The sequence below is a fragment of the Triticum aestivum genome, chromosome 3D (assembly GCF_018294505.1).
Source record: "Triticum aestivum cultivar Chinese Spring chromosome 3D, IWGSC CS RefSeq v2.1, whole genome shotgun sequence".
In the NCBI taxonomy this organism is placed as follows: Eukaryota; Viridiplantae; Streptophyta; class Magnoliopsida; order Poales; family Poaceae; genus Triticum; species Triticum aestivum.
The window spans coordinates 389,519,824-389,535,979 of record NC_057802.1 but is presented as its reverse complement, the minus strand read 5'-3'; the positions used below and the strand labels follow the sequence as shown (position 1 = coordinate 389,535,979).

General features: G+C 49.7%; 2 protein-coding genes across 2 annotated transcripts; both read left to right on the top strand.

The window, feature by feature from the left end:
- Positions 1–1,349: 1,349 nt before the first annotated feature.
- Positions 1,350–3,107, top strand: LOC123079097 (anthocyanidin 5,3-O-glucosyltransferase). The gene has a single exon (XM_044501770.1). The coding sequence runs from the start codon at positions 1,509–1,511 to the stop codon at positions 2,925–2,927; it is 1,419 nt and encodes a 472-aa protein (XP_044357705.1). The 5' UTR covers positions 1,350–1,508; the 3' UTR covers positions 2,928–3,107.
- Positions 3,108–13,669: 10,562 nt separating this feature from the next.
- LOC123079095 (anthocyanidin 5,3-O-glucosyltransferase) lies at positions 13,670–15,317 on the top strand. Its single transcript, XM_044501769.1, has one exon. The coding sequence runs from the start codon at positions 13,763–13,765 to the stop codon at positions 15,167–15,169; it is 1,407 nt and encodes a 468-aa protein (XP_044357704.1). The 5' UTR covers positions 13,670–13,762; the 3' UTR covers positions 15,170–15,317.
- Positions 15,318–16,156: the final 839 nt, after the last annotated feature.

Genomic DNA, 16,156 nt, shown 5'->3' with positions numbered 1-16,156 from the left:
CAAAGTCGCCGTCCTCTAGTCCCTCGAGCCCGTGTGCACCTCCAAGAATGACGCCCCCGGGGGAAACGACACCAGAGAGCCGCCGTCATCCGATCTACTGATCTAGGGTTTCCCCCGGAGGTAGCAGAGAGTGGCCTTGAACTTCTCCACGACGATGCCTTCAGGAAGGGAACGACGCCGACAGCGTCGCCATCGCCGGCCTTGGCAATAGCCAATAGCAGGTTTTCACCCAGATCTGATCGAAGACCTTCATCTCTCGTGCACGCCGCCATCCTTGCCGGGATCTGGAAGATCCCGCAAGCCAGATCTCAGCAGGGAGAAGCCCCCCCCCCCCCCCCCACCGAGACCCGCCGGCCGAGCAGGGGAGGCCGAGGCCGCGCCCACAGGAACAGATGATGAATCCATGCCCGCGCCGCCGCCCCGGAGTCAGCCCCGCGCGCCAAGAGGCGAGAACCACCACCATGACGCCCGCCGCACCGCCGCCAGGAGCTCGTCGCCGACCACTCCGCAGCACGCCGTGCCGCCGCACCCGCCAACCAGTCCGGCGCCCAGGCCCGGCGGATCTGGCCCGCGCCTGACCACCCGCGTGAGGGGACGAAGGAAGCCCCGCCGCCGCCTGCGCAGACCAGGCTTCGCCCGGCCGCGCCCTCCAGCAGTGGCGAGGGGGAGTAGGGAGGGAGAGGGGGCCGAGCGGAGGAGATCGGGGCGCCCTCCCCGGCCGCCTCGCGGGTGGCGGCGCGGGAGGGATAGGGTTCACGTGCTTTTCACGAAGACATCTCAGATATCATCAACAAGATCAGGCTGACACCGGTAAACGCCAACAGCGACGCACCGCCGTCTTGTTCTAGCGACGACATTGACCATTCAGTGGTACAGGGATATCGATGCAATTTTTATTATATTTGAGGTTCTTTGTATTTTCGCTGAACACTGGATGTGGTTCTTCTCCAAAAGAACTCGTTCATTGCGTCACTGCAGCAGTTAGGGTCGTGGTTGCACATACGTATCGGTATCAGTAACGGCAGCCATTGGGCGATCGGCAGGTTGAGTAGGAGAAATGTATTTTGTGCTCGTGGCAATGATCTGAAGAGCGAGCAAACAAAGCCTTCTAGAAGAAGACGGCGTCCATACGAAGAGCAGATCGGCATGGCGGAAACTCGCGGGAAAAAGGCTCCACGGAGAGTACCGTCACGGATGACGTTCCCACTCCCAAAGGCGCCACTCTGGATGAGATGAGGACAGTGTGGACCTGTCTCTTACGACGGCGGCTTGAGGCACCCTAACAGAGCTTAAATTCTGTCGAGATGTGTCGCTGAGGTCAGCTCACGGTCTCACCGGGCCATGCACTGCTCAACCAGACCACCCCTATGTCCAAATTTGACTGGATTCGAGCCGGCCACGCTATATTATCCCCGGACCCCGGTGGGTTTGTTTGCAGGGCGGCAGAGCACAGGCACAACACCAAGCCAACCCAAAACCATTTCGTACTAGAAGAGTGAAGCGAAGCGATGAAGAAGACCGTGGTCCTGTACCCTGGCCTCGGCGTCGGCCACCTGGTGCCGATGGTGGAGGTCGCCAAGCTGTTCCTCAAGCACGGCCTCGCCGTCACCATGGCGCTCGTCGAGCCGCAGGTCAAGTCCACTGACTTCTCCGCCGCGGTCGCCCGCGCGAGGGCCTCCAACCCCTCCGTCGCCTTCCGCGTCCTGCCGTCGCCGCCCGCAGATTCCAACCCCGACGGCGCGCCCAGGCACCACGTCGTGAAGGTTATCCAATCGCTCGCCGCCATGAATGCGCTCCTCCGCGACTTCCTCCGCTCGCTGCCCTCCGTCCACGCGCTCGTCCTCGACATGTTCTGCGTCGACGCCCAGGACGTGGCAGCCGAGCTCAAGCTGCCGGTCTTCTACTCATTCGCCTCCGCTGCCAGCGACCTTGCCATCTTCCTCAACCTGCCGAGCAAGTTCGCCAGCAATACGGCCAAGATAAAAGAGCTCGGCGACTCCATCATCACCTTCCCGGGCGTTCCTCCTTTCAAGGCTTCGGAGCTGCCCTCCGAAGTTATCGGCGACGATGAAGCACTCGTGTACGTCTTACGCATGTTTGAGCGAATGGCAGAGGCGAAAGGAATTCTTATCAATTCCTTCGACTCGCTGGAAAAGCCCGCACTGAGCGCTCTCAACGACGGACTTTGCGTTCCTGGTCGTGCGACGCCGCCGGTCTACTGCATCGGGCCGTTGGTCTCCGGAGGCGGAGACAAGGAGCACGAGTGCCTCCGCTGGCTGGACGCGCAGCCGGACCAGAGCGTGGTGTTCCTCTCCTTCGGCAGCCTGGGCACATTCACCAGTAAGCAGCTCGAGGAAATTGCAGTTGGTCTGGAGAAGTCAGGGGAGAGGTTCCTGTGGGTTGTGCGGAGCCCGCGCAGTCCCGACGAGAAGCACGGCGATCCGCTGCCGGAGCCTGACCTCGACGCGCTCATGCCGGAAGGGTTCTTGGAGAGGACCAAGGACAGAGGGCTCGTGGTCAAGTCTTGGGCGCCGCAGGTGGAGGTTCTGCGTCACAGGGCGACCGGCGCATTCATGACGCACTGCGGCTGGAACTCGACGCTGGAGGGCATCACGGCAGGGTTGCCGCTGCTGTGCTGGCCGCTGTACGCGGAGCAGAAGGTGAACAAGGTGCACATAGTGGAGGGAATGAAGCTCGGGGTGGAGATGAGAGGCTACAATGAAAAGGTTGTTAAGGCCGAGGAGGTGGAGGAGAAGGTCAGATGGGTTATGGCGTCCGAGGGAGGAGGCAGGGCACTCAGGGTGCGGGTAGCGGCAGCGAAGGATGCAGCGGCTGAGGCGCTCCAGGAAGGGGGCTCGTCCAACTTGGCGTTTGCCCAATTCCTAAAGGACATGGACATTTCCAAGGTCGCAACCATGCACGATTGATGTGAAGCTTGTAAACCCTACTTAGTGTTGGATTTTCTTTTTAGAAACACACCGAAGAAACTCACGCAAACTTATTCCTATAAGAACGCACGAGCGCATCCTACCTCTATATGAACACTTCCGGAAAGCTGAGCCGGAAGATCATGAGATTAATGAAGTCACATCAATCATTTTGTAGTCTAACGGATACACATATCATAACACCGAAAAGAATAGCGGCGAAAAGACCGAAACTAATCCAAAAAATATACGAGCACCCATATGCCAAATCTAACATCGAGTCTGGGAGCTTAGTTCTTTCTCAAACAACAAGAACATTACTCTTCAGCAGATTCTCAGAACACAAGACCTTGTAGAATACTTCCATAGATACATGTCACAACATGCATTCCAACAAGTTCAACATTCTTTGGACATGAAAAGAAAAGAAAAAAGAAGGTGCTTCTCCTAATGATGAGGCAAGATACTAAGCAAGGTTAGTTGATAAAGGTTATAGCCAGATTGCAGGTATTGACTATAATGAAGTCTTTTTCTCTTGTTGTGAAGCATAGCTCTATTCGCACTTTACTCAGTATTGTTGTCATGCATGATTTTAAGCTTGAACAATTAGATGTTAAAACTGCATTCTTACATGGAGAATTAGAAGGGGATATTAAAATGGAACAACCTGAAGGTTTTGTTATTCCTGAAAAAGAAAAGCTTGTCTGTAAGTTAAAGAAATCTCTTTATGGACTGAAGCAATCTCCTAGACTGTGGTATAATAGATTTGACACTTTTATCCTCTCCCAAGGTTTCAAAAGATTTAATTATGATAGCTGTATTTATTTGAAAACTTCAATGGTTCAGCTATCTATTTGCTCCTTTACGTTGATGATATGTTAATTGCTTCAAAGAGCATGCCAGAGATTAATGAATTAAAGAAGCAATTCAGTAAGGAATTTGAGATGAAGGATATGAGTGCAACAAAGAGAATACTTGGCATGGAAATATCCAGAGATAGGCTGTCAGGAAAAGTGTATCTAAGTCAGAAGGGATATATTGATAAAGTTTCTTCGTCGTTTTAATATGCATAATGCCAAGTCAGTAAGTACTCCGTTAGCTGCACACTTCAAATTATCAGCAGCCTTATGTCCCGAGTCAGGTGCAGATATTGAGTACATGTCCAGAGCTTCCTATTCGAGTGCAGTTGGTTCACTTATGTATGCAATCGTTTGTTCTTGTCCGGATTTTTCATATGGATTGAGTGTTGTTAGTAGATACATGGCTAATCCTGGAAAAAAGTACTGGAAAGTAGTCTAGTGGATTTTTAGAAACCCGCGTGGTACTCCTAATGCTTATTTGCAGTTTGGGAAAACTAGAGATGGACTTATTGGTTTTGTTGATTCTGATTTTGCTGGTGATTTGGATAAGAGAAGATCACTCACAGGTCATGTTTTCACCATTGGGGGTTGTGCTGTGAGTTGGAGAGCAACTTTGTAGTCTATTGTGGCTTGTTCCACTACTGGTGCCGAGTATATATGGCTATTTCTGAGGCATACCAAGAAACTATCTGGTTGAGAGGTTTGTATGCCGAGCTTTGTGAAGATTCATCTTGTCCAACCATATTTTCTGACATTCAAAGTGCCATATATCTTACAAAGAATCCAATGTATCATGAGAAAACAAAGCACATTAATGTCTGATTTCACTACATTCGAGATGTTATTGTTGAAGGCGATTTGAAGGTATGTAAGATAAATACTCATAATAATTCTGCAGATATGATGACAAAGCCAGTTCCTACCAATAAGTTTGAGCTTTGCTCAATCTTAGTTGGTATTTGTCACTAGTCCTACGGACTTTGACACCCAAGATGTTTATGCTGATTTGGATGGAGTTATTTACTTTCTTGGACTACTGGAGGGAATTTGGCTCAATGTGGAGATTTTAAATTGTGATCCAAATTCTACCGTCTTGGACTAGACGTGGTACAAACGGTGTGGGCGTTGCATTGACATTGACGCGTGCGAGCACAACCCGTTTACTTGTCCTTCAAGGACTCTTGTGTATTACCTCTCACATATACCCCATGTAGTCGCACCTAGAGACTGCATGTCGTCTCGTACTTGTAATACTCCTCCATCATAGTGATTGCGCCTTCATGCGTCCGTGGTTTTCTCCTGCAAGTGTTTGTACGTAAAACTTTGTGTCTCTGATGTCTCATTTATTCTCGTTTATCTAATAGTAATTCGTAACAAGTAGCAACAAACAATAGTAGCAATAGTGTAGCAAGGTGGCTCACTCCTTTTTATAGCAAAATACAAGCCGAAAGTACTTCTTCTAGTGAGCAAAGTGTTCTGGAGGACACCTATGAATATTGTCTAGTTAACTTTTATCATGTTTAGTTAATCCGCGTTCGCTACTTTGATAATTTGATATGTGGGTGGACCGGTGCTAGGGTGATGTTCTTACTTGAACAAGCAACCCTCTTATGATTACCCCATCTCGCAAGCATCCACGACTAAGGCTGTGTTTGATAGCGAAGTACTGCAGAAACTATAGTATTGGAAAACCGCCATCTTTTTGTCTATAGGTACTAGATATCACAGTTTTGACATATCAAAGTATTTCGTAGTATTGGGAATACTCTGACAGTTTGGCTAGTGCATGTTTACAACGACCTAAAGTGGCTAGCTAGCCGTTTCATAGCAGTTGCAAACATGCACGAATTTAGCTGACCGCAAATTGAACGGCCTAATCAGACTCGGCGGCATGCTATGCATCAGCGGTGGTCGGAGCACAGCGGCGCGACACGGAAGCGCGCAGTGTCGCTCTGGCTCGGCTGCAGCTTGGCCAGCAGCGGCGAGCGCGGCGCACTGAGGCATGGGCGGCATTCGGGAGCAGCGCATGCATGGCAAGCCGCGGCGAGCAAGGACGCGACATGGTAGAGCAGCACACGTACGGTATGGCTATGATTGCACACAACGGCATGAGTTGCCCGGGGGGCAACCTGATGCACAACCCATACGAGGAGAGGAGGAGCGCAAGTGGGAGCAGGAAGGACACCATTTTTCTTTCCATTCCCTTCTATTGGCTTGTCCCATGGCCAACCATCTTCCGGGCGGCAGCAGCTTGGAAGCGAGGAAGGCGATAAAGAAGAGTCTTGTTTCCTTCACGTGCTCTGTTTAAAAAAAAAAAAGGTCTGTGGTTCTTTTTTTAATGCAAAGAAAATACCATAGTTTTGACAATACTACAGTTTGAATACTACAGTTTTTATTGTTGCCGAACAGCTCACGGTAATTAAAATCATGGTATTTTAAAAAACTGCAGTATTCTCATAATACTTAGAAAAAGCTGAGGTATCAAACGGGGTCTAAGAAAGAAGAATTAAGATAAATTTAACTATGACATGTAACGTATGGATCCAAATCAGAGAGGGGCCTTTTGGAGGCCGAGCTACATGGCTCCTGTTATCTCGTGCAACCACTGTCACGTTGGGATTTGCGTGGCCTGCTTTTCACCCTACTATACGCTGGCTGTTTGGTAGAAATACATCAGTGCCATGGGCTGGTGTGCTTGTTGTGTACATGGGTATCCATTCTGTCTGATTGCACGAACAAGTGGGCGAGTTGTGCTGACGGCTGCAGTGTGTGTTAAAGCAGATGGTTGAGTTTAATGCGGAGCGTGACAGGAAGGAAAAGATTCCCAACAGTGAGACTATGCATGCAGCTGAGACGGCTAGTGTTATCCTACAGATCAAGTAAATTATTATTTTTATTCTGAGAACAAAATATGTCATTGTTAATTTTAGAGAAAATCATAGAACAAAAAAATGAACTAAAGCTACAAACAGTAAGACATAGAAAAAGGCTGAGACACATGGCGAGTTATTATTTTTTAAATATCTAAAAATGTAGTCACATACTCGATGATGTACTGTCATGCTATTGTGAGAAAGTGGATTAAATTCTCCAACTATGGAACGATCAGAAGGAGGAAATGGCCAACGGGTTTGAAAATGTAGTCGCATACTCGAAATGATGTGTCGTCATGCTATAGTGAGAAAATGGATTAATTCCCTAACCATTGGACGATCGGAACGAGGAAATTGCCAAAAGGTTTGCAATGTCTCCTAGCATGCTAGGGGTGTGGGTGTCGAGAAAATTAAAATAAGTCAATTCATACGATGTTTTTGGTGCATGGTTAGTTGATCGATGAAAATTTTGGTCAAGGTGCAGATGAGATCAAATAATGTTGTATGTATGGCACTGCGTGCACATCACCATTATATGGTTACTATGATTTTTTATACAAAAAGGCCTTTGGTGTTGAGATTTTGCTTGGTGTTTGAAAATTTACAAGCGACAGTCGGTATGCTTTCTAATGGCATGGCGTCTACATTAGGAGTTGTGCGAATCTTGCCTTAGAATACTCAATTACGGTGAGCCAGAATTTTAATATGGTGCAACGGATTTATTTTAGGTTTTTTTTCTTAAAGAAAAATATAGAAGATAAAAAAAAATGAAAATAAGATTTGCCAGTGATTTGATGTTTGTCTTTTATATAGGTATGTTGCAAAGCACGGAGCGGCATCCTTGTCATGTCGTACCATCTACAAAGCCGTGCATAGCGGTCATTAGAATACTGAATTTGGTGGTGCCAATGTTTTAATATGGTTCTCATGATATTAGGCAAGTGTTTTTCTTTTAAACTGCTTAAATATAAATAAAGGAGATTCTTTTTTGAAAATGTGATATGTATGTGGTTTGAGGTTTGTTCTTTTTATTGTTGCATCCATTGAGTGCTGGAGTGGATGCCGGTGGGAGAGTGGTGGTCAGGAGAGAGGTTTGTAGGTGTTTTGCGGGACATTTTCGGATAAACGGATTGTGTGTCGAATACAGAACAGTGCTTATATCGTCCACATAAAATTTTGGTAGTCTGGCGCACATTTGATCCGTGTCATTTTCCAAACGATCTTTACATGATCGTTATGCAGGCAAAACATCAGCATGGGGTCTTATCCATTAAGTAAAATGGGAAAAGCCACCAAGGGTAAACGGTGGAGGGAAACTCCAGTTTGCACAGATAAAATTGAACTCAAAAAATGATGGACGTGTAATTAATCATTATATGTGTTTGCGAAGGTTGCGTCGAGCTGTTGTGAGTGGGGTGGCAGTTGTCTTGGCTGGATTGATCTCCTAATTAAATTACTTACCTGCCCGTGGACTTTAATTGGGTGTGTGCTCAATGGAAGAGGGGACAGCCTTTAGGCTACCCACAGTGGAAGTAACATAGGTGGTAATATCACACAACTCTAGGCAAAACAGATGATGTGGCGAGTAATTAATGAGGAAAGAGAGGCATGTGGTAACATAGCTAGTTACTGTAACATCACACATATCAAGACAAGATGAGTCTACAACCTAATAAATAAAGTGTTGTATGACACCACACATATTTACTCCCCACTGTAGAGGTAGTAATATAGACTAGTAACATATGCATGTTACTACTCAAAGTTACTACTCATTGTGACTAGTCTTACCACAGGTCGTAGGACGTCTGACCTGGGATAGCACTTTTGCGGAAGGGAGAATACGGTGGCTTGTAAATAGCTGGAGGGTGAAATACACGATAGTAGTACAGGGTTGCGTCTGATCACTAGAAAGATTGACGTAGAGGATAAAGAGCGCCATGGTGCTCGGCCTCCAAAGAGCATTTTTGTCCAAATCAGCTCTTACGAATTAATGCATAAACTAGAGTTTAAAACTGTATCACTCTCGCAACCCATCATCTACTTATTACTCCCCAATGCCTTACCCTAAGCCCAAACATGGTGAAGTGTCATGTAGCAGACGTTCACATGACACCAGTAGAGGAAGAACAACATACATATCATCAAAATATTGAACGAATACCAACTTCACATAATTACTTATAACAAGACTTCTCCCATGTCCTCAAGAACAGACATAACTACTCGCAAATCATGTTTATGTTCAAGATCGGAGGAGTATAATATATAATTAAGGATCTAAACATATGATCTTTCACCAAATAAACCAACTAGCATCAACTACAAGATGTAATCAACACTACTAGAAACCCACAAGTACCAATCTGAGGTTTTGTGACAAAGATTGAATACAAGAGATGAACTAGGGTTTGATATGAGATGGTGCTGATGACGATGATAATGGAGACGAGTCCTCCCACGATGAGAGGAACGTTGGTGATGTCGATGGCTTCGATTTCCCTCTCTCGGAGGGAAGTATCCCCGATGGAATCACTCCGCCGGAGAGCAAAAATGCTCCTGCTCAGGTTCCGCCTCGAGATGGCGGCGCTTCATGCCAAAAGTCTTCTCCTATTTATTTTTTTCAAGGGAAAATGGATTCATATAGCAGAAGGAGTGCACCGGAGGGCATCTATGGGCCCCACAAGACATCAGGGCACGCTTTGGGGGGCTAGGCGCGTCATGTTGCCTTGTGGGCAACTGGTGGCCCCCCTCTGGTGGTTCTTCGTTCTAGTATTTTTTATTTATTAAAAAAACTCCGTGAAATTTCAGGTCATTTGGAGCTCCGGAGAATAGCTATCTCCGTTGTAGCTCTTTTGGGTCCAGAATTCCAGTTGTGGGCAATCTCTCTCTTTATGTAAATCTTGCATATTAAGAGAGAAAAGGCATTAGAATTGCATCATGAAGTGAAATATTGATAAAAAAATTATAAATAACAGTAGGAAAACACGATGCAAAATGGACGTATCACTCACCATGTTGTCCCCTGGCCAGGTGGGCGGTCTTAGGACCCCCCATGGCATGAAGAAGGAATGTTCCTAAAGACTTGGGCGCATACTCCGAGACTTAGAGTTCATCTACAACACGATTCCCTTATAAGTAGCCGACCTATCTGTAACCCCAGACCCCCCTGGTATACATATAAACCTAGGGGGTGGGCTTGTAGAAGACCAAGAATAATCTCGTGGTAGATCAACCTATACTTTGTACTCCATAAGAAATCAATACAATCACAAGCAGGACCTTATCTCTTCGAGAGAGCCCGAACCTGGGTAAAACCTCGTGTTCTTGTTAACATCGCATCTAGGGTACTAGCTCGGGACCCCTACTAGAGATTCGCCAGAACCGACTCCGTCAACCGTCGTCATGGAGCCATAGGCAGTCAATGCAGTACACTTTGTAGCCACCACCATCCACACTCGATGGGATTTGGATCACCACCACCAAGCCGTAGACTGCACACGATGGAGACCAACACCTTGCCGCCATGGTACACATCCAATAGAGAGCTCGACGCACACCAGGCACCATGCACCAAATACGATCGGATCTGGCCGGAGACCACAACAGAGTTGCCACCGCAATCAGACATCGACCCTAGCCTTTGTGGCGAGTACACCACACAACGAGTCCCACTCCATGCGTGAAGAACTGGGCGTGCTCCCGCTTGCTGCAGATCAGGACGTAGGGGTCCCATGGCGAGGGTGCGGTAGGGGGACGAGAGGATGGTGGATATGCAAGACAAAAAAAGATGGGATGGGGGAGTGCAGGCGGAGGGGTATAGCAGGGCCGCAACGCTGAAGATGAGTTACTACCGCCCACCCAAGTCATAGAATCATGTGACACCCCTCACTCTCCTCCTATGAGCATGTGACTTGTGTCTCACCACACCCATTCTCCACCACCGCAGCCCAAACCTTAGCAACGTGACAAGGGAATTGTACCTTTGTACCCTCAAAGAGAACCTCACCGACACGTTCCGCATGCATGTCAACTACCTGGTCCCTCTTGTCGAGCAGGAGCCATGGGAGCTTTCATGCAGAGCAGAGATCCCCGACGGTAGACCAGCACTCCTGTCGCCCGGGGATCGGGGATGAAGAGTGCTACCCATCACCGCGAGTCGCCCTTGAGTGTGGCGTCCGTGTAACACAACATCTTTTTTTGGCTTGTAATCATACCTACTTCCCTAAAGTATGGAATTAGTTTTAGTTAATGAATTAATGGTGCATTTCATTTAGAAAATGCTAATGATTGTCTACACACAAAGCAACAAGTCTTACAGACAAATGCTGGAAAATTTGGGATGAATCTAACGAACATGAAGAATGTGATGAGGCAATGCATATGTTACTATGTTAGACTTGATTTCTTCCTCTAAGCCCTTCCCAATACTCCACGTTGTACATATGCTAAAGGTGCCATGTAGGCGAAAAATGTGATGTGGCAAGATAATTAAAAGGAGAGAGATGAGTTTGGTGACCCCAGAAAGAAATAATGCCAAGCGCGAAAACCTAGGCAAAACATTAAATGAAGGAAGCTCGTCAATGCAAATAAAAGAGTTTTGATATAAATCATTAAATGAAGGAAGCTTAGCTCAACAAGTTAAGGCCTCTCCCAATGCTCCACCTTATACAGCCGCTAAGCCTGCCATGTAGCTGAAAAATCTGATGTGGCAAGTTAATTAAGGCCTCTTCCAATGCAAAGGTGCTTAGGTGAGGTGCTAAGTGCATTAAATACCTTAGCAACTTAACTCCCCAATGCATAGGTGCTTACTTGTTGTTGCTAAGCTCACTTCATTTAATGAGTTAGCACCTAAAGTCTTTCATGCATTGGTCAAGTTGTTTCATTTAAGTGGTTTGCCTAAGTTCACGCGCTTGACATTGGTTCTTCCTGGGGTCACCAAAGTGCTCTCTCTCCTCCTTAATTGTTGCGCCATGTCATTTTGTTGCTTATGTGGCATGCTTAGCACTTGTCCACAGGATTTTTTGTCCAAAAGGACCACCTGCCCAACGAAATTGCTAGAAAAGACCTCGTCGGATGAAATTGGCAAAAAAGACCCCCTCGGCCATGGCGGCAACACTGTTTACGCGGGGTACGGTTTTGACACAGTAGAACGGCAACAAACGCGACTAAACAGTGTTGCCGCCACACCAGGAGGCGGCAACACTGTTCACTCGCAGCACTATCACTGTTCATACAGGATGAATAATAATTTTCAAAAAATGAAAAAAATAGCAGAAAAATTCAGAAAAATCTGATTTTTTTGTGAGCAAAGATGATCGAGTGTTCTAAGTGGGTGCAAAATTTCAGAATTTTTTTGAAATTACTGTTCATCCCACATGAACAGTGATGCCGCCACACCGGGAGGCAACATCGCTGTTCACTCACGTCTCGTTGCCGTTCTACCGCGTAAAACCATCCCCCGTGTGAATAGTGCAATGAACAGTTCTGCCGCCTGCTGGTGTGGCGGCAGGTGCCACGTGTCGGCTGGCGCGCCTGCCGCCATGACCGAGGGGGTCTTTTTTTGTCAATTTCATCTGGAGGGGGTCTTTTCTAGCAATTCCGTTTGGCAAGTGGTCCTTTTGGACAAAAACTCCTGTCCACGGTGGAGCACTGGGAAGGGCCTAGGAGGAGATAGATGAATATGGTGACCCTAGAAAAAAACAATGCCAAGCGCGTGAAGTTAAGCATAAATGAAAAAAAGCCCATCAATGCATGAAGAATTTTAGGTTGTAAATCATTCAAGGAAAAAAGTTTAGCTACAAGAAGCTAAGCATCAATGCATTGGAGAGTATAGTAACCAAGCTATTTAATATGCTTAGCACCTTATCTAAGGGGGTGTTTGGTTCAGGGACTTTTTAGTCCCAGAGACTAGAAAAAGTCCTTAAAAAGTCCCTAGGAACCAAACGGGAGGGACTTTTTCTACAGGGACTAGAAAAAGACTCTACTAGAGAGTCTTTTTTTGATTAGTCCCTGGGACTAGAAAAAGTCCTAGGACTTCTGAACCAAACACCCCCTAATAAGCATCGGTACATTGCCAGCAGCCTAAGACTAGCCACAGTGGGAGTAACTTCGGTAGTAACATCGAGTCCAACTCAGCAATTTTGCTTATGTGGCAATGAGTCAATGTGGAGAGATGTAGTACTAGTAACTTAGCTAGTTACTGTAACATCACATGTCCCAATGCAATATGAGTGTATAACGTAATAAATGAAGCTTTGTATGTTACCACACTTATGTTACTACCCACTATTGAGGTAGTAACATAGAGTAGTAACATGTAGATGTTACTACTCTATGTTACTACCCATTGTGGCTAGTCTAAGCACATAATTAAGTGCTTTAGTTGCTAACACCTCGTCTAAGCACCATACTTGGAAGAGGCAATTATTGCATTTTTCCTCCTTCGATTTTCCCTAGGCAGTCTGCTCGCTCATCCATTACGTCAGTGCACCAACAAGGGTCGGGGTCGCCCATGGGCATGGATGCGTACTGATCAATAAATAATGCCAGACGATAGGCGATCGGCCGGTTGAGTATGAGAAATGTACTTTGTGCTCCTGGCAACGCTCTGAACAGCAAGCAAACAAGTCCTTCTAGAAGAAGATGGCGGCGACACCAAGAGCCGATCGGCATAGCAAAAAGGCTCCCGTCACGGCTGACGTCGGCACTCCCGCAGGCGCCACAGCGCCACAGCTATCTCCACGGACCCATGCTTGTGTCCTACCTCAACGGCTTCAGGCTTCAGGCATCGTGACATGTCGACTCAGCTACTCCAAGCACCGTGGCTGGTCATGTGCCGTGGAACGCAATCCTGAGACTCCTGGAGCAAGAAAGGACTCGGCCGTTCGTCCGTTCGTTCGTCGTATGTGGCGCTGAGCTGAGCTCACGCTCTCACGCGGTCATGCATTGCCCTGGCCCTACCAATTTGGATTGAATTCGACGAGCCACCTATATAGGAGTAGCACGGTCCCGGTGGGTCGTTCGTAGAGCAGAGCAGAACTTGAAGCAGAACAGAGCCAAAACCAACCCAAAAAGCATTTCGTGCTAGGACAGTGAAGCCATGGAGAAGACCGTTGTCCTGTACCCTGGCGTCGGCGTCGGCCACCTGGTGCCGATGGTGGAGGTCGCCAAGCTGTTCCTCAAGCACGGCCTGGCCGTCACCGTGGTGCTCATCGATCCGCAGGTCGAGTCCACGGACTTCTCCGCCGCCGTCGCCCGCGCGAGGGCCTCCAACCCCTCCGTCGCCTTCCACGTCCTGCCGCCGCCGCCCGCCGATTCCAACTCCAACAGCGCGCCCACGCACCCCGTCATCCAGATTTTCCGGCTCCTGAAATCCATGAACGCTCCCCTCCTCGACTTCCTCCGCTCGCTGCCCTCCGTCGACGCACTCGTCCTCGACATGTTCTGCGTCGACGCCCAAGATGTCGCGGCCGAGCTCAAGCTGCCGGTCTACTACTTCTACGCGTCGGCCGCCGCCGATCTCGCGCTCTTCTTCAACCTGCCGAGCAAGCTCGCCGGCAGTAAGGTAAAGGAGCTCGGCGACTCTATCATCACTTTCCCGGGTGTTCCTCCGTTAAAGGCTTCGGACTTACCCGAAGTCACCCACAACGATGAAGTACTCAAGGCCATCTCAGGCATGTTCGACCGAATGCCAGATGCCAACGGAATTCTCATTAATTCCTTCGAGTCGCTGGAGACGCGGGCGGTGCGCGCTCTCAAGGACGGGCTCTGCGTCCCTGGTCGTGCCACGCCGCCGGTCTACTGCATCGGGCCGTTGGTTTCGGGAGGCGGAGACAAGGAGCACGAGTGCCTCCGGTGGCTGGACGCGCAGCCGGACCAGAGCGTGGTGTTCCTCTCCTTCGGCAGCATGGGCACGTTCTCCGGTAAGCAGCTCGAGGAGATTGCAACTGGATTAGAAAAGTCAGGGGAGAGATTCCTGTGGGTCGTGCGGAGCCCGCGCAATCCCGACTACAAGTACGGCGATTCGCTGCCGGAGCCCGATCTCGACGCGCTCATGCCGGAAGGGTTCTTGGAGAGGACCAAGGACAGAGGGCTCGTGATCAAGTCTTGGGCGCCGCAGGTGGAGGTCCTGCGCCACAGGGCGACCGGCGCATTCATGACGCACTGCGGCTGGAACTCGACGCTGGAGGGCATCACGGCAGGGTTGCCGCTGCTGTGCTGGCCGCTGTACGCGGAGCAGAAGGTGAACAAGGTGCACATAGTGGAGGGAATGAAGCTCGGGGTGGAGATGAGAGGCTACAACGAAGAGGTGGTTAAGGCCGAGGAAGTGGAGGAGAAGGTCAGGTGGGTTATGGCGTCCGAGGGCGGCAAGGCGCTCAGGGAGCGGGTGGCGGCGGCGAAGGATGCAGCTGCCGAGGCGCTCAAGGAAGGGGGCTCGTCCGACTTGGCGTTTGTCCAATTCCTCAACGACCTGGACACTTCCATAGCCCCAACCGTGCAGCATTGATGTGAAACTTGTAATCTTTATTTAATGTTCGATTCGTAGTAGCGGGCTATCTCATTTTGATATTATATGCGGACTAAGTTTATTTCCGAACCCTTTCGCAGCTACTGTTGGTTTGTTCGAAAAAAAAATTGCACTCTGCTTCTTGTGAGTACCTAACTGTTGTCTCTATTAATGGAATACTTTAGAAATCGAACTGTGCGACAACCGCACCCCTCCCTCCCAGCCACTCTCGCGGGCGCCCTCGGGGGAACCCTAGCTGCCGGCCCCCAGCCCCTCCCCTCCGGCCTCTCCTCCCTCGCCCCGCATCGCCGTCGGGCGAAGCCTGGCAGGCGTGGGTGGCGGCGGGGTCGACCCTTCCCCTCCTCGCGGATCCCCAGCCGGTGCGGGACGGCTGTCGCAGGAGGCACCTGGCTATGGCGGGGCCTGGTGGCACAGCTACGGGTGCTCCTGGTGGCGGCAGGTCGTCGTCTCGGTGGGGCCTCGGGTGGTGCGGTAGCTGCCATGGAGGGGTGTGTGTGGGCGCGGTTCAGCGTGGATCAGGCGGCGGATCTGGATCTAGGTGGCGCGGGCCGCGGGCGGCATGGCCGGCGGCTGGGGTCTGGCTTCGGGCTCCCGACGGCTGCGGATGGGTCTTCCCGTTGCGGTCGTGCGGTAGTTCTCCTCGGGCGACGGCGGTTCCGGTTGCGCCGCATATCCGGGTGCTGAGAAGGCGGAGGCGCAGTCACTTGACGGCAGGCTAGCGCGGCGGCCGGCGGCGCCGCCCTCCCGGCCCAGATCTGGGCCCTTTGGGGCCCCATTTGGGTCTGGGCGGGCCTGGCTCGGCTCCGGCTGCGACGCCTACGGCGGACGGAGGTGTGGCCAGTGCGGGCGGTTGTGGAGACAGCGACGCGCCCACTGCAGCGCGGCGATGGGAGCCTCACGAGCCATTTCGAGCTCGGCGGGGCCTATGTGCCTGGATTGCTCCTCTGGCTGCGTCCGGTCGGTGAC